Here is a 20,409-nt window from a genome sequence, read left to right on the forward strand (position 1 = left end):
TACAGTAAAATGGCTGTTTAGTAAAGTAGCGTTTAGTATGATATAAACAAACCATTATTTTGGTAATAAAAGAGGAGATGACAAAAAAACAGATATAAATAACATTATTTTATCTCTGTAAAAAGATATGTATGAGATGGACACAAATTGCTAATATTTGTAGACTAAATTTTGCTTCAGATGAGATGCCATTCTAACAGAAGTAAGTAACATTTCTTTCCAAATTCAACAACTTATTTGATCGTTCTTTTGCGGTGGCACTTTAATGAAAATTATGGCTAGTATAACAATAGGAAGACACTGGTCCTGATATGAAATATGTGTCTGATATGAAACGGGAACATTTATGTAAAAATAAAACCTTTAAAAGTGACATTTTCGGTCACTGAACAAACTGATCCTTCGCTTCTATCTTGTAGTGCTTGAATCCATAATCTTGCACAAAAGGGCGTCAATTACAGATAGTGTAATGTTACAAATTGGATCCTACACGTGACACAGTTTTCGAAAATTGTTGTGAAAACTTTGGAAAAATTGATCCTCCATCTGTTTCTGCACCCAAGGAACCAACCGATTCTTTAAGATGCATCTGTTCGGTATCCTAAAAGGGACATTTCTGGCAGCCGGATTGTTTTTCGACGAATTTTTTCCCGTTGAATTTCCCCGATAAACGAATCTCTGAAGAACGTTTCCCCGACCGAACTTTTCAACGACTTTACCCAGACAATCTTATTCCGTCTTTTTTTAAGCGAGAAAACGATTATAGGATAGGAATTTTCACCGACGAAAGTGCCCCCTGCACTCTCTTTTGCATATGTTTGTGTTAGGTTTCCCCCTCCCTTTATTATAAACCCACTAAGAATAACCTGCTAATGTGCTAACTTTTAGTTTGCGATAGTATAATTATTTCATACCATTAAAGTACAGTCTACGTAAAGAAGTTGAAGAATTATGAATAAATTCAAAAGGCTATGGAAACTTAAAAAATATAAAGTACAAAGTTGAAAGAAATGTGTCCGGTCGCATTTTCAGCTCCGTGTTTTCCAATTTACCAGTCTTTAGCGACAGTTCTTCTGACACAAACAGAAAATTTGTTGTTGAAATATTGATGTGAAGGACATTGTCTACAGTAAGCGATTCCATTCGAACATTGAACGTAATATTGTGGTTTGTCATTTCTCAAGCGGAATAAAGCGCCGTTTGGCTTCCATTTGCACAAGTAGGAGGGACCTGGTAGAAATGACGAAATATTTTCAAAAGAATGTGAACCATTTTAAAACAATGATTAAACAGTGCTTGCACTCTATCGGATCAGATGAAGGATTATTTTTGTATATGAAATAACCAAAGAAATCGAAATAAAGTCAAATTATAGAAATGCTTTCTCAAAATGTTTTCGTTTCATGTCAGGCACATGTTTTATATTAGACCGGTGTCTCCTATTGCTACAATTTGTTCGATTTCTTGCTGAATAAACAAAATTGATTTTATTTCCTTCTTTCCAACCAGTATTGCTCCACATCCGTGTCAATTCGATGTGAAAAAGATTTTTGATTTAAAATTGATGAGTTAGCATATGAGCTCAGTCTTATTATTCAAAACACAACCTTTAATGTTTCTTCAATGGTCATAAACAGAAAGACGTTCTACTTACAGTGAATATCGTGAGGAAGTTGTTCGATTTTCTCAGTTGTTGTGGAGGTGGTCGCAGTAGGGGTCGTTGTCATCGTTGTCGTGTCTTTGTTGAAATGGTGAACTTCATCTCCATGGTGACCATGCTTGTTAAAGTGTCCGAATTTCTTGCTGCCACGTTGATCTCGGACACAAACATTATGTTGATTGTTAAAGATGGTACCATGTGGACAGTTCAAACAAATAGCGTTGCCATGACTGCATTGTACGAAAACAGGCGCCAATTTATCGCTCAATCTGAAGGTTGCACCGTGTGGTTTCCATTTGCAAAGACTTGATGGACAATCGTTGTAAGGTTCGTAAAATGAGGAGGCTGAACAAACTGAAAAATGAAAACAAATCTCATTCATAGAAAATCCACACTAAACACTGTAAAATGGCAGACTAAAAGTTATCTCGTAAGAGTGTAAAAAATAAAGAAGAACAAGTTTCAAAGGTTTAACTTAAAATTAAAAATTGAAAAACTTGCCAGCGAAAAGGGCCATTGTGAGAACAATCATTGTCTTCATTTTGAGTTGTTTTTCACTTGTTGAAGTTTGCTTCAGAAGTAACTTTGGATTTTGAATGATTTTCCACTGAATTTACCTCAGTATTTATACAGTTTCAATTGATTACGCAATCATTGTGGTACCCAACATAAATAATTAGACGCGGTGAACTTTTAGATTGCTCGCAACACATTGATAAATTATGAAAGTGGACACACGTACTTAATTGGCCTTAAATCCTTTTAGAACCCTAATGAATTTAATTAGATGTGGTTTTAAAAATTATATCCAACATACGGACAATTGATAAAAGTGGGTGTCAATTTAATGGACCGAGCCAAATGAAATGACTTCCTTGTAAACCCCAAACAAAATTTATGACCCCAAATTGCGATGTCTTGCAATTTTTAATGATCCTGCACATTTAAATTTTTGGTCGACCGCAATAGATTTAATTACAATATAATAGTGTTCTAGAAACAAGGGGGTGAAATGGGTGTCGTGTATGTGCGAGCCATAAGGGTCCCGTTTTTAAACCCTCGAAAGTCTCTCAAAGGGGTACAAAAACGATAAATTAGCAAATGAGTCTCGAAATATCAAAAATCAAATCCCTCAAAGTGTCATATAATCTGGTAAATGTGAGCTTAAAATTGGAAAAATAGTTTCTCAAAGGTTCACAATAACTATGAAATTCAAAGGGTCCATTTTTGAACTTAGGCTCGAACATGCCCGTCACCTCGCAAACTACTAGGGGTACTACTAACCCTCCCCCCAGGTGCTAGAAAAAATGTTTATGTGATCCTAGGAAAAGTTCCTATTGGGTAAATGATGGAAGATATTGTTTAGATTTTGTTTATACTTTAGGGCTATATGACGCCTTTAAAATTTCGCCTTATTTTACACTTTAATTAACATATTCCTACTTAGGTCTTTTTCAGTGCCCAATATTAAAGTTTAATAAACTATTATTTGAAGGTCAATGGTAGTCTTTCATGCAAATAAATGGCCTAATGATAACTACAAAACCTTTAGGACATCTTGATGGAACCCGCTGAAAGTTAAATCAAAACAACTCAAGGCTGATATTTCGAATAAATTAGAGGGAGTATCCACAAAGTAGTCAGTTATTTAAATACGATTATTTTGAGAAAAATAGTCATAAAGTACAGAGTAGTCAGTTATCAATATAATGTAAAGTTTTAAACTCGTTTAAATTTGGAGGAGAGTACAAGAAGTAGTCAGTTATCTAACATGGGTCTTTTTGAAAAAAATATTCAGCTATCTAACACCATCACCTCTGTGATCCAGCAATATATCAACCCTAGGGGCTATTCCAGTGGAAAATCCCTCGGCTGACTTCTCACGCATCGGTTGAATCCTTCATTTCATCGGAATCCAGGGGGGAGGGGGGTACTAGGGGCAAAAGTTGAAATGTTTCTAATTTTCCAACCCTTAATGTAAGTGAGACTTAATTTTCTGATTTTTCAACCCTTACAATAGTCTAAATCGCAGACCTCTACAAAACCCCAGGTAGTATCTATAAGGAGCACGAATCTGTTAGTGGATGCCAGCAGCCTACCCTTACAATGCTGCTCCTCCTGAGGTTTTTTAAAGTTGATCTGTTCAAACTAAGTCCGGGGTAATAAAAATGGAATAGGCTTATGTTTAGGTTTTGTCTTAGTTACCACCCAAAATATGGCGCTCACAAAGAAAGAATTTCCAAAATGAATCGATTATCAGTCCCCTCGACTGAGAGATTAATGTAATAAAAATTGAAAATAAATTCTTTTCTTTACCTAGTGTGACACATTGGAAAATAAAGTTTGATTGAAACATGTAATGTCTGGGTCACGGGTTTGGTATATATGAAAAATAATCATTTCTCTTATAAAAGCGATTAAAATATGCAGTTTGTTTGGTTGGTCTTATTTGCAGTTTTACCAATAGAAATAGTTGCAATAAATTTCTACCAAGTTGGAATTTTCTCTATTTGCAAAAATGATAGTTCGGTGAACACGACATTGCAAAGATATCAAGATGCGCAAAGCTATAGCAATGTATTGGAGAAGCTGGTAGAGCAAGATTTATTAAGAACAAAAAAAAGACATTACGAAGAAATGGTATATCAAAATAGGGCAACTTTCAACCTTACTTATTTTCTAGAAAATGAGATACATGGTGCTATTGAATATATACCGATTGATATATGTAATGATTTTGACCAGCTAACATCAACCGTTATTGATTTAATCTTATCGGTGAACTCAACAAAGTCAGTAGACTATTTCATTCCTGTTCGGCATCTGGATGAATCTTTAGTATTTGTCATTTATACCTTTTTATCACCTCAAATGACATCATTTGTCAAAAACGCATTTTCATTCACAAAGACATATGTTCATGATATTGGATTTAATGATCTTCCGCAAGGAGCATTTTCATCAGATATGTTTTCCAAATATACAAATTATCTATCAGAGGTTATAGAAACATTGGAGTTAAAAGAGATATTCTTAGTTTTAGTGACTTACAAATTTGAAGAGATACAAAGGAACTTGTATCGGGCATACTACCAGGAAAGTATCAACTTCTTTGCCAGCCAAAAGAAATGTGTACGATTCCTTCATATCGAAATAGATGATATTGTAGGGGTCAATATCTTCAATATTTCTATTTTTCAAGGCCATAAAAATCCAAACATCATATTATTTGGAGATAATGTTATTTCACATTTAGCCTTAAGGTGTTTAAAAGGTATTCAAAACAATATTTCTGGGATGAGAATTCTTGTACATGACTTTTTTAACTATTTTGCTCACTTGGAATTTTACGGGGATATTGAACAATTACCGGACGATTTCATTGTTATCAATAACGTGCAGAGACACCATTGGGAACTTTTAGCTTCTGATCCAGAAATGGCATTTAAAAACACAGAGCTAATGAATTCAGATGACTATATATATTACGAAACTATTTGGCAAAGTTATCTAAATCGTTTTGCATTTTACCGTATTTTAAATCTACTTATTAGATTTAAATCAGAATCAATTCAAATGTTTTTTTACGCATCAGGGGTTTTTAAACAGGTTTCCAACAACTACAAATCGGATAGATCAGATTCTAATGGCGCTTTTAGCCTTAACAGAACTGATGACGGTCGCTTTGTTGATGGCTCAATTGAAGATATTAAATCACCAGGCAATAAATGCCCTGTTGTAAATTGTGGACCAGGAAAATACAAGAATTATGGAGAAGTAGCCGGAGGTTATGGATATCGATGTGTTTTATGTCCCATCAATCACTACAAGTCAACTGTTGGTGATGATGGATGTATACCATGTAGTGGGAAGTTCAGCATCGATAATGGATACCGCACTGAATGTATTGACCCTTATCGAGATGTCTATCCCGGAATCATGAATATGGTTTTATTTCAAGCGACAGTCGCCTTATCAGTTTTTGGGTTCATTACCTCAATGTTTACACTTGGTGTATTTATAAAAAAAAAGGAAACTCCGGTCGTTGCCAGCTCTGACTTTACAACATCTACAATCCATTTGATTATAATTGCCATGGCATTTATTTCATCTGTTTTTCCTCAATTGTTTGTTCCATCAGAGGCGATATGCATCATTCGAGTTTCTTTGGCGACCGTCATTAATTCTCTTAACATGAGCTTCATGTTTGTCAAATCACAAAAATTGCTACAAGCATTTTTGAGTAAAGTCCCTATCACTTTAAAAGAGGCGAAAAAGACAGTGACATTACAAATTTGTACAGTTTTGTCGTCAGCGCTTATTGTAGTTGCATTGCTTATCGTTGGTCATGTAGTGAAAAGTCCATTAACCTCTCAATTAGACATGGTGTTGATGGAAAGAATGCATTTTTGTGATACAAGCTTCCATGTTAATGTTGTTCTTGGTTTCATCATGGTGATACAGTTCGCTTGTTTCATTCAAGCGTTTCGTGGACGACATTTACCGAGTGTCATGAACGATGGAATGTCTTTGGTGTATGCTTCCTTTGCATCTATCATTATGCTGATTGTAATGTTTGCCATTGGAAATTTTCAGCAACCAGTCGAGAAGGAACTGTATCAGAATTTAACGATTGTAATCAATACTTTGGTTTTTTGGTTTATGATTTATGGACAAAAAGCTATCCGTATGTTACTGTACCCTAAGTTAAACACTAAGAAGTATTTTCAAGAGCAAAGAATGCTCGAAATGAGAGAAAGAGTCAACGAAAGAATGGCAGTACGTTCAACAAACACAACCGAACTACAGTTATAGAAAATACGAACGACAAACCATCTGTAAATTGCACGTTTTTTATAAAATAAAACTATACCTTCCATTGCCAAAAAATCAAGAATAAGTTAAAAACAGCCCGTTTCTACAAAAATGGAAAAAAAATATCCACAAGGTGATGAAAAATAAGAACATTTTAAGAATATTTTTAGGCTTAAAATTTAAAAAGTCAAAAACTTTAGATTCAATTTTGGATGTTCTTATCCAAAAGGTATGTTTACCAATTGCATCCGAGATCAAAAGTGATCTCAACAATATCAAAATCACAAACACCGGGAGATTTACCATGAATGCAAGAAACTGTCAACATCAATATAAGAAGTATGACTTTAATGCGTTTGTTATCAGCAAGGTAGAGTTTGCTCCACGATGAAAAAATGACTAACTGCCAATGACCTTGATTTACTTTTTCTAAGAAGCAGGACGAACAGGACCAAACTATTTAATTCAAGTAGTAATTCAACCGGTAAAGATTTCAATAAGAAAATTGAAAACTGAAAAGAGTTTAAAGACTTAATATTTTACAATTTTACACTTAGTTTGTTTAGTTTGCGCTTTTACTTCCGAAAGCTTGATACCCCGGACTACGACTTTGATGCAGCCAAAGGAAGTAATGTTTGAAGAAATGCAATATTTAATGACACCCTATATATCACCATATGTTAGTAATTTGTGGTCTAATTTATACAATTTACCTGTATAGTGTGATTATTCAACCTAATAAATTATCAGATTTAATACACGTGTGCAATTTAAAGACATTTTCCAGTTCTTTTCTGCATTACTCGCCTCGTGTTCAATTGAAAAATATGTTGATTGGATGAATGTACACGTTTTTCTTTTTGATAAATTAGTTTTACCAAGCAGCCTCAATGTTTCTTAAGAAATCCAGCCTTTTGAGCCTTAAATGTTTCTAAACTTTTTGAAATAATCAGCCATAGTCAGTTTTGATTGGAAGGTTCTTAAAAAACGAATTAAAAAAATTTGTTATTTTCTCATTCTCAGCCTCGGCATGTTTCTTAGATGTTTTTTAGTTTTTAAGCATCCTGAGCCTCAGGTTTCTTAAAAGTGTGTTTCTTAAAAAAAGCATGTACTACTCGAATTGAATGTGCTCTTATAGCGGATTCTTCAAACTTACTCCCAGTTCCCGTCGAGAGAAACCCACTTAAGCATTTTCTTAGAAATCTAATCTCTCTTTAATTTCAACAGATTGGACTTCACGTTTGACTTCGAGTTCGAATTAACGAAATTTATAACAGTAACTTTAATTTTCTGTTTGTTTCTCAAATAATCTCGGCAAATAATGCACCTTTTGAATAAACTTCGAAAATTTTGAAAAATAAGTAGATATGAAAAAATAAGGAAGAAAATAATGAATTTCTTGTCTTTAGGCAATACTGTGAACCTTGCTGGTTCAAAATCTTCCCATAGCATTATTACACCCCCTTCTCACAGACCCTCTGGGACCCCTTCCCACTAGAGAAATTGGCCAAAATATCATCCCCCCGGTGGAAAATTTATATTTTTCCCATCCCCAATGAATTTTCTGACTTAGAAACAAAAGAATTGAAATCCCCAGCCATAAAAAAATATGAGAATATCAATCCTCATCACTCCGTTCTTTTTATCCCTACTTACTCAAAAAATCCTACTGTGTCTATGAGAAGGGGGGTTTATTGCGTCAAGCAACGTTATACCCCCTAGAAACGAACCTAAGGTTAAAAAAATGCAAAAAGCAGGGGTTTCCAGTCATCTTGTAGAGAGACATTTACAACCAAATCCATGACCTCTAATGAGATTCAAAATCTTGGGTATGGGGTCAGTAAGACAGTTAAGCACCACCATTAAAAAAACAATAGGAAGTTAAATGACTTTGTTGCTTGGGAAGCATTTTAGGCCAATTAAGTACGGGCGCCCACTTTCATAATTTATCAATGTGTTGCGAGCAATCTAAAAGTTCACCGCGTCTAATTATTTATGTTGGGTACCACAATGATTGCGTAATCAATTGAAACTGTATAAATACTGGTGTAGATTCAGTGGAAAATCATTCACAATCCAAAGTTACTTCTGAAGCAAACTTCAACAAGTGAAAAATAACTCAAAATGAAGACAATGATTGTTCTCACAATGGCTCTTTTCGCTGGTGAGTGGTTCTTCGAGAAATTCTGGATTTTTATCTAAAACACCTTCTAAGACTTGTTTTCTTTATTTTTCTACCCTCTTGCAAGAAAACTTTTGATCTGCTACTGTACAAACAGTCTTAAGTGTACAGACAGTTCGATGTAAATTTTCTAAGCATGAGATTTGTTTTCATTTTTCAGTTTGTTCAGCCTCCTCATTTTACGAACCTTACAACGATTGTCCATCAAGTCTTTGCAAATGGAAACCACACGGTGCAACCTTCAGATTGAGCGATAAATTGGCGCCTGTTTTCGTACAATGCAGTCATGGCAACGCTATTTGTTTGAACTGTCCACATGGTACCATCTTTAACAATCAACATAATGTTTGTGTCCGAGATCAACGTGGCAGCAAGAAATTCGGACACTTTAACAAGCATGGTCACCATGGAGATGAAGTTCACCATTTCAACAAAGACACGACAACGACGACAACGACCCCTACTGCGACCACCTCCACAACAACTGAGAAAATCGAACAACTTCCTCATGATATTCACTGTAAGTAGAACTTTTTTGCTTATATGGCAACAGCATGATAATCTTTGGTGTTGAGTAGAGGTAGAGGGTCTTTTATATTTCACTTAATGAGATGTTTTACTACAAAATGATACGGGGTTGTTTTGCAAAGTTAGTTTCTCAATTTAGTTAATAACGAAAATATTACGTTATTTCTACTAGGCCCCTCCTACTTGTGCAAATGGAAGCCAAACGGCGTTTTATTCCGCTTGAGAAATGACAAACCGCAATATTACGTTCAATGTTCGAATGGAATCGCTTACTGCAGACAATGTCCTTCACATCAATATTTCAACAACAAATTTTCTGTTTGTGTCAGAAGAGCTGTTGCGAAAGACTGGTAAATCCGAAAGGATAACGTAATGAAACCTTGGAACTGGAAATGCTACTGGACACACGTTATAATAGTCTTATATTTTTTGTTTGTTAAATTTCTATAATCTTTTGAATTTATTTCATGTGATTATCATATTATTTTTTTCTTTGAAAGCGTTGATCGTATTTTGAAAATAATATATACTCAGGATAAATCGAAACTTACTGTCACATCGTTACCCAGGTTATCTTCAAGTTTTGGAAGGGATCGAAAAAAACAACTGCTTATTCTGATTGGGGTTAAAAAATATTAAAAATTCTAGTGATTACCGATTAATGTACAAAAATACAATTAAAAAAAATCATTGTTACAATAAATTGGTTAAAAAATTAAAATTGATTTACAAATTGTTTTGTTAAAAAATTATAATACAATTTAGTAGTGAGCATAATTAGCAATACCTTCTAATGGTCCATGACTAAGGTCGTGTTCAGACCTGAAAGTTTAAGTCTAAGGTTTAAGTAATACTTTTTTATATGGGAATTCAATTATAATCACTTTTCTTTTGTCATCATCGATTGGCGATCTGGAGGAATCTCCTTTCCTAACTTGAAATCATGTCATCTTCTCTCTTGAGATACTTTGAAACAAAAAAAATCTCAGGGAATCCCTCTGCAAAACACTAATTCGTGTTCGTTGAAGTCATTACTGCTAGAGATGCTCCGAGCGTCTCTAAGTCATAAATTTCACGTTCTTTTTTCTTCATTTAGAATAGGAGCATGTTTTTCACTAGCGAATTCTGATTTCGTCTATTCAGAAAACTGTAACGAAATCGTAAAAACCTTTTTTTTAAACCAGAGGGTGATTCCTTTTTAAACTTTGGTTTAACTAATGAGAAGCGTGCCGTTAAATACAAAAGGAATATAAAAGAAACATGTAGACCTAATTGCTTTAAACCTTGGTCTGAACACGACCTAAATCAAAATATTAAAGAAGAAAGACCTGAAGGAGAACCAATCTGATCTGATAATTTAGTTTCAACGTTATGGATGAAGATTACTATCTCCAAAATTGCAAATACGGATTTAAATCAAATCTACAATGGACATGGTTCGGAGGATTTTAGTGTGTCGAGAAAATAAACGGAAATAGATTTTGGGTGGTTTAAAATTCTTGTAATATCGCTAGAGCTTAGAACGGTTGAAATAAAATGGAATTCCTTATGTTTAAAAATCAATATATTTTCTATTCTCAAACTTAATGAAATTACTTTATGAAAAACAATTTGGATGATTAGGTATTGAAAATCCCTGGTCGGGGCACTCGGGCGATATTGGGAACGGTGACGTGCCACTGGTCAGGGCCCCTTTTTTAGGCTCTGAAGATATCCCAGCTGGCACACAACGTTGTTTTAACGTTTAAATAACGTTAAATGGACGTTGTGAACGTTAGATAAACGTTGAAACAACGTTATGTGCCAGCTGGGATCTGACAGGGTCCCAAATTTACTAATTTTTAACATTTGTACCTGACAGGGTCGTCTTTTGGTTATTTTGGACAATTTTCAGGGTGGAAATTAGAAAGTTTTTCCATCTTTTGTCTACATTTAGTCATTTTTTTTCGATTTTCTTTCCGACAGGGTCCCAAATTTACCAAACATTCATATCTGACAGTGCCAACTTTTCAAACTCCCGCGGCACGTCCCCGTCCGCCGTCAAGGTCAGTGCCCCCCCCCCCGAGTGAAATCCCCGATTTATAAAGTATATGGATTATAATTTCTGTTTTCCAGACACACTGTATAATGAACCGAGCTTTTAAAAACTCTGAACAATGTGAGTTAAGATGTTTTAGTCACTATATAAACCCAGCTACCTTTATAATGCTGTGTCTCTGTCACTTCGAGATTTCCAACTGATTCTAGAATATCCGTTATTTCTTTCTGAGTAAAAATATGGTAATATTTCTGCTCTTCCTCAATGTCAGTTTTCCGGTTAATTCCCAAGTTATGTGTTATTTTATCTTTTCCTCTATTTTTCAACCATGATTGTATTTCTGGGAAGATGTTGGAACAAAGTTTTTCTTTTGTTTCACTGATTAGCGATCCTATTGGTGTATTTTTCTTGAGAATAGCATCTGTGTTCGGAGATGTATTGTTTTTGTTGGCTGTGAAAAAGAGAATTTAAATTACAAAGTGGAAGAGAAATCCCTATTTCCCCAGTGGGGCAAAAGCTCAGGGTATTTTCCTACTTGGGACGAAATTTTTGTCAAATTTTCTAATGTGGCTGGGGTCCCTGTAGATCTGTGACATAAGACCTGATAAAACCCAGAAAGAAGTCTGTTAAAGAATCGTCGTAATAGCTTATAGGAGAAGATGTGAATTGAAGAAAAATAAAGCGAATTCGACTTCACTTTCTTTGGTGCAGTCTTCTTGGTGAACTCGAGAAGTAGGAATCAAAACGTCACATCCACCGTACTAAAATTTAAGAAAGTTTAAGTCATTTTGAAGCAATTGATGGCCTTGCTAAATTATGTGGTTTACTTTTAAATAATTTCTCAGACAGAGACAGACTTTAGTACAAACCGGTACTGGAAAATGAGCAAATGGTTCAAAATACTTTATCTTTGAGGATACACCTCTGTCTCACAGCCCTGGTGGAAATTTCCACAGGGAATGAGAATTTTTATAGAAACATCCCAATGTAGATAGAATTTTATTGTTCTCAGGTCAAAAAAATCCAGTAGGGATGGCGCAATCTTTGTGACCCAGTGGTTATCTAGAACCCTCTTATCTAGAAAACTTTTAGATTAATTTAAAAGGTTTAAGAGTAAAAGCAGAGGACTTATCATCAATTTTCTCACGCAAACGAAAAACAATATCAAGCAATCAAACAACTTCGTTTGTTAAAAAATACCTGATCTTGGTAGTCACCCATAGCACATACAGTAAACAAAAGCTGTCCACCGACCCTCATCACACGGCCCAATTCTTTGAACGCGTTTATTCTTCGTCTCTTAGTAGCAAGGTGATGCAAAACAGCGACGCATATCAAACCGTCAAAAAGATTCGAACGAAATGGTAACTGTGTGACGTCACTGCCTATTGTTTCAATATTGTCGTTAGATTTTTTCGCTTCTTCACATAAATGGATACACCTTTCGATTCCGAAAATGTTGGCTTGTGATTCGTCAAGAAATCTTCCATCTCCAAAGCCTAGTAGAATTTGAATTTGAATACACATCTAAAATCAATCAAATCCTAAAGTGACTACAAGAAACCCCTACAACCCGACACATAAACGTGAATGTTTAAATGTCCAACGCTGTCTTAGACCATGCTCGCACGTGTAACGATTCCGTTTCGCTCCGAAACAAGATGAATCCATTCTATTGGTTACATTCAAGTTTTATGTCACCTCTAACCAATAGGATGGCTTCATTTCGTTTCGGAGCGAAACAGAATTGTAACGTGCGAACATGGTCTTATGATCGCTTGATTTTGGTGCGGTTCTTGTTTGGCTTAGCCAATCTCCGAAATTAAAAGCTCAATTAATATTCATCTCAAATCTGGATGAAAAAGTCAAAACGGTGCACTAACCTGGACGGATCCCCTAACGGGACCATGGCCTTTAGAGCAAATACAAGTTCACTGCCGAGCCTTTTTCAGAAATTGAAATATTGATCTCTTGGATTTTCATCGAAAGTTTGACTTTCAGGGGCTCCAGTTGTCTCCAAATGCCTTTAAGGTTATTGAATCAAAAGTTATAGCCCTTTTATGTACTAATGGTATTTTGAGCGCCCTCTACTACGAGTAGACTCGTAGTCAGCATCAAATTTCTAATTCTTTTGCTGGTGTTGTTTTTATCCTGCCAACCCAAAGAAAAAGTCTTCGACTGACTAAGTGACAAATTATGTTTGGGTGAATAATTTGGATTTTTCACAGGGGAGTCTATCTTAGGGTTTAATAAATTCTCAATCAAGGTAAAGATGAAAATCACAGATAGTTTATTTAAAACACTAAATGTAGCTTCTTCGTCTCTAGCCAAAGCTAACAATCCACCATCTTTAATAAGTAGACTGAACAAATTGCCTATTATGGTCTGTTATGGATGACTTTCAGCAAAGATGGTGGATTATTTTGCTTCAACTGCCGTTGCTTGGGAAATACAGAGTAGCTTGATCTAGTGTTTTATATAAGATATCTGTAATGAAAATACAAATTACTTGGAATACAATTCAAACACCTTATGCTTATCCTCAAGAATCCAATATATTCTGACGAATGCAATAGATATAGAGAAGTATGAAAAATAATAAAACGGAACAAAATTGATAATAAACATTGCAATGATTTCGAAACAAGCTATCTTTTAAGTTTTTAAACTGAATAAAGTGGGAAAAGCATAAAATGAAAACGAGGTTTTAGGGAAGAAATTTTATTGCAAGTTAGCAGATAAGATTTTATCACCTATCTCTATCTATGTTTCTATCTAAAAACCGTGATTTTGAAGATACCAAATAAAATCACTCTTTTCTTTTTACAAGAACCAGTAAAATTTTGCTGAGGCTCGGCTGTTCTTATTTTTTGACACTTTGAGCCTCAAGTTGTTCTTATCCTGTTCTTATTAACAATGGGGTGAATTTGAGGTATTTTAGGCTTTTTACCCAATTTCTACTACTTTGACCCTTAAATTGTCTGAAATTGCGCTACTTCAGGATCAGCATTTTTCTTAAACGGTTCTTACTTTTTGGCGATTTTAAGCCTCATTGTTCTTATAAAAGATAAAAAGTGTAGTCCTATACTGCGAAAAGAATTAGAGAAGAAAATCAAAACGTTTACCATAAAATAGCTTTTATTTGCTACACTTGAGTTTTTATTGGAACAGTGGTCTACTGTGTCAATGAACTGCGAAAATATTTTGCAACATTGAGTTTACACAGTGTAGCCCATTGATAGTTTAGTTCTATTTTTGTAACCAAGTATTTTAAAAGAACCAACCATACATCTAAATGTTAAAATGCTAAATGATAAAACACCTTATTACACAAAGAAGTATATTTTTGGTAAGTTAACTCTGAAAACGTTACAGATTGACCTTGGTTTTCTACTTCTTACTCTGTCGTATAGCATTTTTTGGTGTCATAGGGGGTCATAGGACCAGTTGCGAATTCTTTCCCCACTGAAACGACGGGGAAACGACCTGTCAAAAAATCATCTCTGCAAAATTTTCAAAAGTAAATGGAACTCTCAAACTCATTTGTAAGAAAATGAATTTTATACTGAATCGCTATCTCTACTCCGTTATCAAAATAGATTTCGAAACCCCTAATAAGGAGATTATTTAAACCAATAAAAAAAGACATTTAGCTCTTCCACATTACCTTACCTGGTTAAAAAGACTCACTCAGACTTAGTCCAACACGTCATGTTTTTCAGCTTAAAGTGCGACTTGGTGCTAACCATTCAAATTTTATCAATACCAGAAAAGGGCAGAAAAGTAATCAAAATCTTGACCCCGTGCATGGCACGTATGCACTCTAAAGGCCGTGGTTCCGTGTGAAAATCTGCCCACTTTGGCAGTGCATTTTTGTATTTTTATTTCATCTAGATTTTGGATGAATATCAAATGAACTTTTGAGCACAGTGATTGGCGCTAAAGCAAATCAATCAGACCAAAATCACTCTCATTTTAAATATAAAACAACGCGGTTTTGGATTGTTTTGGCGTTCAGCCAAACCAGGTTAGAGTGACACATTCGCGAAATCCCAGAGCGTGATGTGCGCAGAATGAATACCCTTGTCTCACAGCCTTGGCCACAGTTGAGATTAAAATTTCTGCTGAAATCCCGATGGGGACAGAAATTCTATTGTTTTTGTCAAAAAATCCATTAGGGATGGTTTTAGAGTGCAATTCTTCCATTCAATTTCAAATGGGGATAAAAACAAAGTCAATCTTCCAGTGAGGCTGAAATTGTAGGATACTTTTCCCGCCGGGACGAATTGTAGCCAAATCTTCCAGTTGGTATAGGGGGTACTACCGGATCTGTGACACAGGGGTGTTATGATATTACCAAAGTCTAAGCATGTATGGTAAAAAAGAGACACCAAAACAGAACTGTGTTTTAGCAATCTCCCTTTACCGCCCAGATGACACACAACGTTGTTTCAACGCTCATCTAACGTTATGTGGACGTTGTAAACGTTAGATAAACGTCGAAAAAATGCTGTGTGCTAGCTGGGCGTGTTACCCTTCTAAGAAAATTCATTGAAAAATTGATTGTTCTTACCAATATCGCCGATAAGTGAATCCATCGGGAATGATTGCAAAAAGCGAATTACTCTTCTCCAGCATTTCCCACGTCTGGTCTGTAAATTACACTTGCTTTTGTCGATACTTGATTCTTCTACGGATAAGCGATCGTAAACATCGTGCACATATTTTTTCTCAAAATCGTGGACTTTGGTTTTACACATATCCACCATTTCGCCTTAAAATCTTCCTCAAAACCTCTCTTTGAATGAATCTATGAGATTGAAAGAAAAATTTTGCTTTGATAGAAGAAGAAAAAACAACATAATTATAACAACTTAAAAACCTTAGGGTTCCTTTTTCAGTTTACAAGTTTTTGGTCCGCCCCTGAAAAAACTATTTGTGCTACTGGTTAGTTAGTACGAAGAAAAGAAGGAGATCAAAACTGTACACATCAGAAGCGTATAATACAAATAGACTTCCCTTTTTACATTATTTATCTGATGAAAGGAAGCTACAGGGTACAGCTGAGTCTAACTTCGAATCATAAGAATTGATAACTGTTCTGTGTCTGTGTATATTATATTTTAACTAAAAGAAACATAGCTAGGGAGAGTATATCGCAAAGAGAGATTGTGAAAAACCGATAAAGCACAAAATAATAAAGAAACTTTAAGACACAAAAGAAAATTTAGAAAACACAAAAAAATTGAAACAATATTTTTGGTAACCATAGCAATAACAGGAGATAACGGCAGCACATTATTGAAAAAAGAAGATGATTAAGAGAGAAGATGAAGATGTAACGAGAAAGAAGAAAAATATTATCTTATAAATCATAAATATGTTATTCCCTGGATTGAAGGAAAAGATAATATGGAACTTTGGCATCTAGGACGGCAACTTGAATGAGAATGTAAAGTAAATCTTAAAATCAAATGGCAAATTTTATCCGATTTTATCTAGATTTAATATCACATGGAAAAATTTTAAATGCAGTCATCTTGAGATTTGAAAAACGTCCATTAAAATTACCCTATTAGAATTCACTATTCTCATGAGAAAATTGATATGAAAAGAATAGAATCTAGTTGTGATCCAGATATGAATCCCTAGTAAAGATGGTAAGGGCTTTTTTTTGTTCAATCATGTCGTACTTTTTCAAATCTGCCGTCCTAGATGCTAAAGGCCCCTAATAATATAAAAAACAACATCGTATCAAAAACATGGTGCTAATCGAATTGAGGGGGCCAAAAAAATATGTCGCCTACCATGGTTGGGTGACAAAGAAAATTTTCGACTTTTCACCCTTATTTCATCCCTCTAAACGGTATATATAAGATTTTTTAAAGTAAAAAATATTACTTTGCAAAATATTGGGGGGGGGGGCATGGCCCCCTGGCCCCCCTCCCGGTGACGGGGGCCATGAAAAATCTCATGGAATCTCCTCCCGCCCGGAAAAATTGGCCTAAAATGGTCTTATACACATTTTCATAGAATTACATTTGTATAAGAATTACATAAATCGAATACATATTTTTAATGATTCTTAATTTAAAAAAGCAAGGAGATTTTTTGAAATTAATTAAGCATTGTCTTGGAACGCTCGAAAACGGTTGAGCCTGTAAAAAACGAAATCCAGAAAAATTCGAACTGGAAAAAGAATTTTTTTTTCAAGCTCAGCAAATCACCAAAAATCACCAAAATTATATGCGTATTTGAGCGATTCTTATTATATCTGAAAAAGCTAATTAAAATTCATAAACAACGCATGTTAAGCTAAAAGTCAAAAACATTTAAACCAAAAAAGAAATCATATCACCAACTCAACGTGACAAAGACAAAAACCGACAAATCAGCACAGCAACAAAACAAACTCAAGAAGAATGAAAATTTTTTTATAAAACTAAACCAAAACGATAAATAGACAAATTGACAACCAACAAAAATATAAATTTAGCGTAGAGAAAGCGGTAAGTGAATATAAAGAAAGTTGAGAAGTTAATGGAGTGCGGATAGATGGAGACCAAAGTCTGGCATCAGGTGTGGCCATGAGTAAGCATGCCTTGCTACTTAAGTCATCCGTCATCTAACCAAAGAAGAAAAGTGTTGATCAAGCACAATCTAGAAGAGAAGAGATTAAAGTCTATTCACGATAAGTGTGTACTCTTTTTTCTTTTACCTATAACTTTTGAAGGAATTCTTCAATCTTTAAAAAATTGGTATCATTGGAAAGATATTAGTGAGTAGAACAATTTGAAATAAAAAAATCTTTAAAAAAATTCTAAAAATGAAGATGAAAATGAAGAAGAAAAATATGAAGATCTTGTAGAAAAGTGCTATAACTATCATTTTCACTGAAGTGTCCTTGATCATCGAACGTTGTCACTGAGAAAGAAATTCTCAAAAATAATCATTCAGTCAAAAGATATCAAACAAAGTTATAAGCTGATTGACGTCTAAAAACGCTGTCTTCTGCAGTTTTTTGCTGTTTTTTGGGGTCAATCACTTATTAACTTTGTATCATAACTTTATATTGAATAAATATTTTAATGAAATTTCTTCACAGTCATGACCTCCTAAGATCAAAGAATCTCTCCTGAACAGTTTTCTTATTCGAATAATTCTTTTTATAAGAATCACAAGTCTCAAATTTTTAAAATTTTAAGATACTTCTTAACTCTCGTTCTTTATTCTATCATTCATTCGTTCTCCATTAATCCATATTAGGGCTATTAGCTCATTCATTCGCTCCACTTACTCGCTCTCTCACTGGGTACATAAATACAAGATACTTAGTGATCATTGAATCCAACCATGATAAATATTTATATATTTTATCTAAATAAAAATAAGAACGCAGTAACAAATTATGATATAAAATGTCGATGATAAATATAGTAGTAAACTCGAAATTCATTTCAAACTTGTAAAAGTTTTTTTTCATTGTGTAGTATATGTTTCATAACTTATATCAGTATACCAATGAGGTAAAATGCTCAGAGTTTGAGATTCAGATATTATCGCTATAATTACATCAGCACTTAAATTTGTCCATATTATATTTTGTCAGTGCACAACAAGTTAAACCACCACCACAACATCGACTCTCAATCACTTGTGTTAATCAATTTATATGAAATCTATTGCAAAATGAAGAGATATCCATAATGAGATGTAATGAAGAGATAATTATGCCACAAAATGACCTTCGTTCCGCTTTGTGGTCACAATAAATACTTTTGTTAATTTGATGCTTTCACTGTTTCATAAATCAATTCATAAAAAAATATACGTGAAGATGTAATGACAACAGTATCGTGGTGGTTGTCGAATTCTTTGAATATTACTTTTGGTTTTCTTCCATACTTCTTCAGCTATTTAATCGGTAATATAACAAACCTAGCTCCTAGAAACATTTTTCAAGAGTCAAAGCCACGTTGACAGGGATGCTGATCTAGAAAATCACGGCAAAGCAGTTGATAGTTGAACTATATTATTTCATAAAGTCTTGATGCATAACAAGTTGGCGGTATGTTTGGCATATCCACCGCGAATCTTTTCATCAAATCTGGCTCATTTAGCAGTCAAGTATATGATAAGGATTAATGCAATCACCAAAATCAAAAGAATTATAGCAAGAATAAGTTTCCTTTTCCGAGCTTTGTTTTGGTATCGAACAGCTTTTGCTATAATACCATTTCCATCTTGGACATGTGTGAGAGCAGTTCCAACGTTTGCTTCGATGCTGTCTAGAAAAATAGCGATAGATTGGCATTTGGTTTGAGACTCATCCGAAATGTGGATGTACCATTAAATTATTGAATAAAAAATAGGTCAAAGCAGAGATATCTGTAAAAAAACAACCCGTGCGATACCCATCTATATGAAAATCTGGCCAAAACGTCCCCGGTGGGAAAAATACCCAACACTTTTAGCCCAATTAGGAAATTAAAAATCAAATGGAAAAAAATGCACTCAAAAACCATCCCGGCTTCGCTTTTCTACCATGACCGGATTAGCCGTTTGGGATATATTATATCCTTACTAGTGGAAATGTATGCACTTCATATTTTCAATATACACAGAGCGTTTATAGTACACAAAACCTTACCAAGAGTTTCTCCTTGTTCGTGAACCATGATGGTCAAATCTTTGAAAATCTCATTTACATCTGCAATATCAGACTGAAAGAGAAAGAAGATAAAATAACGATGATATCAGTGGCAAGTCAATATTCTTCATTTTAAGGGAAGTGGAAAACATTGGAAGTTAAATCAATACAGGTATTTTTCATACAATTCCAAGTAGATATTCTCTTTGACTTCGAAATCTGTGAACAGTTAGCTTAAATGTGTAAAAGAATATGATATCTGTGCTCTCCTCACAATAAAGAGAAGTATCTCTATCACCTCTAACTGTTGGATAGCAGCTTCGCGTTCCCTAATTTCATCCAGGCTAAGTTCAGCTTCTGTTTGTCTTTGTAATTGTGGTTGGTTGTCATACATTCGAGAATTGTCATCCTGAAAAGATGGGTAGAAAGGTATACAGTTGACATTCCCTGGTTCGAAATCGAAGAGGGGAATCTGAATTTGTCAAGGCCTCAGAAAGGTTTAGATTATGACTGATTCTTCTTGACGGGACTTGAGA

General features: G+C 34.6%; 3 protein-coding genes across 4 annotated transcripts; 1 reads left to right on the top strand and 2 right to left on the bottom strand.

Annotated features, from left to right (window-relative positions):
• Positions 1-949: 949 nt before the first annotated feature.
• LOC136810768 (uncharacterized) lies at positions 950-2,177 on the bottom strand. Its single transcript, XM_067067370.1, has 3 exons — positions 2,162-2,177; positions 1,655-2,014; positions 950-1,230 (listed from the first exon to the last, which is right to left on the bottom strand). The coding sequence occupies exons 1-3, from the start codon at positions 2,175-2,177 to the stop codon at positions 1,049-1,051; spliced, it is 558 nt and encodes a 185-aa protein (XP_066923471.1). The 3' UTR covers positions 950-1,048.
• Positions 2,178-8,576: 6,399 nt separating this feature from the next.
• Positions 8,577-9,724, top strand: LOC136810790 (uncharacterized). Its single transcript, XM_067067387.1, has 3 exons — positions 8,577-8,639; positions 8,818-9,177; positions 9,358-9,724. Exons 1-3 carry the CDS (start codon positions 8,600-8,602, stop codon positions 9,537-9,539), a joined length of 582 nt encoding a protein of 193 aa, XP_066923488.1. The 5' UTR covers positions 8,577-8,599; the 3' UTR covers positions 9,540-9,724.
• A 1,279-nt stretch (positions 9,725-11,003) lies between these two features.
• LOC136810675 (alkylated DNA repair protein alkB homolog 8-like) lies at positions 11,004-20,300 on the bottom strand. Of its 2 annotated transcripts, none has more exons than XM_067067248.1 (7): positions 20,172-20,300; positions 19,874-19,946; positions 19,162-19,507; positions 15,797-16,033; positions 12,424-12,722; positions 11,921-11,984; positions 11,004-11,674 (listed from the first exon to the last, which is right to left on the bottom strand). In XM_067067248.1, exons 4-7 carry the CDS (start codon positions 15,990-15,992, stop codon positions 11,349-11,351), a joined length of 885 nt encoding a protein of 294 aa, XP_066923349.1. In that variant the 5' UTR covers positions 15,993-16,033; positions 19,162-19,507; positions 19,874-19,946; positions 20,172-20,300; the 3' UTR covers positions 11,004-11,348. The 2 variants fall into 2 exon arrangements, with proteins under 2 accessions (XP_066923349.1, XP_066923348.1); XM_067067247.1 differs by having other exon boundaries at positions 19,162-19,511.
• Positions 20,301-20,409: the final 109 nt, after the last annotated feature.

This window comes from Clytia hemisphaerica, unplaced genomic scaffold, assembly GCF_902728285.1.
Source record: "Clytia hemisphaerica strain Z4C2 unplaced genomic scaffold, Clytia hemisphaerica genome assembly, whole genome shotgun sequence".
NCBI lineage: Eukaryota > Metazoa > Cnidaria > Hydrozoa > Leptothecata > Clytiidae > Clytia > Clytia hemisphaerica.

Excerpts from the sequence above, each read along its gene's own strand:
- LOC136810675 (XM_067067248.1), bottom strand. The coding sequence starts at position 15,992 with ATGGTGGATATGTGTAAAACCAAAGTCCACGATTTTGAGAAAAAATAT. Across the intron at positions 11,985-12,423 it reads TGGGTGACTACCAAGATCAG|TACGGTGGATGTGACGTTTT; the intron begins GTATTTTTTAAC and ends CTTAAATTTTAG. Across the intron at positions 11,675-11,920 it reads AGAAGACTGCACCAAAGAAA|CCAACAAAAACAATACATCT; the intron begins GTGAAGTCGAAT and ends TCTTTTTCACAG.
- LOC136810768 (XM_067067370.1), bottom strand. Across the intron at positions 1,231-1,654 it reads ACTTCCTCACGATATTCACT|GTCCCTCCTACTTGTGCAAA; the intron begins GTAAGTAGAACG and ends CATTTCTACCAG.
- LOC136810790 (XM_067067387.1), top strand. The coding sequence starts at position 8,600 with ATGAAGACAATGATTGTTCTCACAATGGCTCTTTTCGCTG. Across the intron at positions 8,640-8,817 it reads CACAATGGCTCTTTTCGCTG|TTTGTTCAGCCTCCTCATTT; the intron begins GTGAGTGGTTCT and ends TTCATTTTTCAG. Across the intron at positions 9,178-9,357 it reads ACTTCCTCATGATATTCACT|GCCCCTCCTACTTGTGCAAA; the intron begins GTAAGTAGAACT and ends TATTTCTACTAG.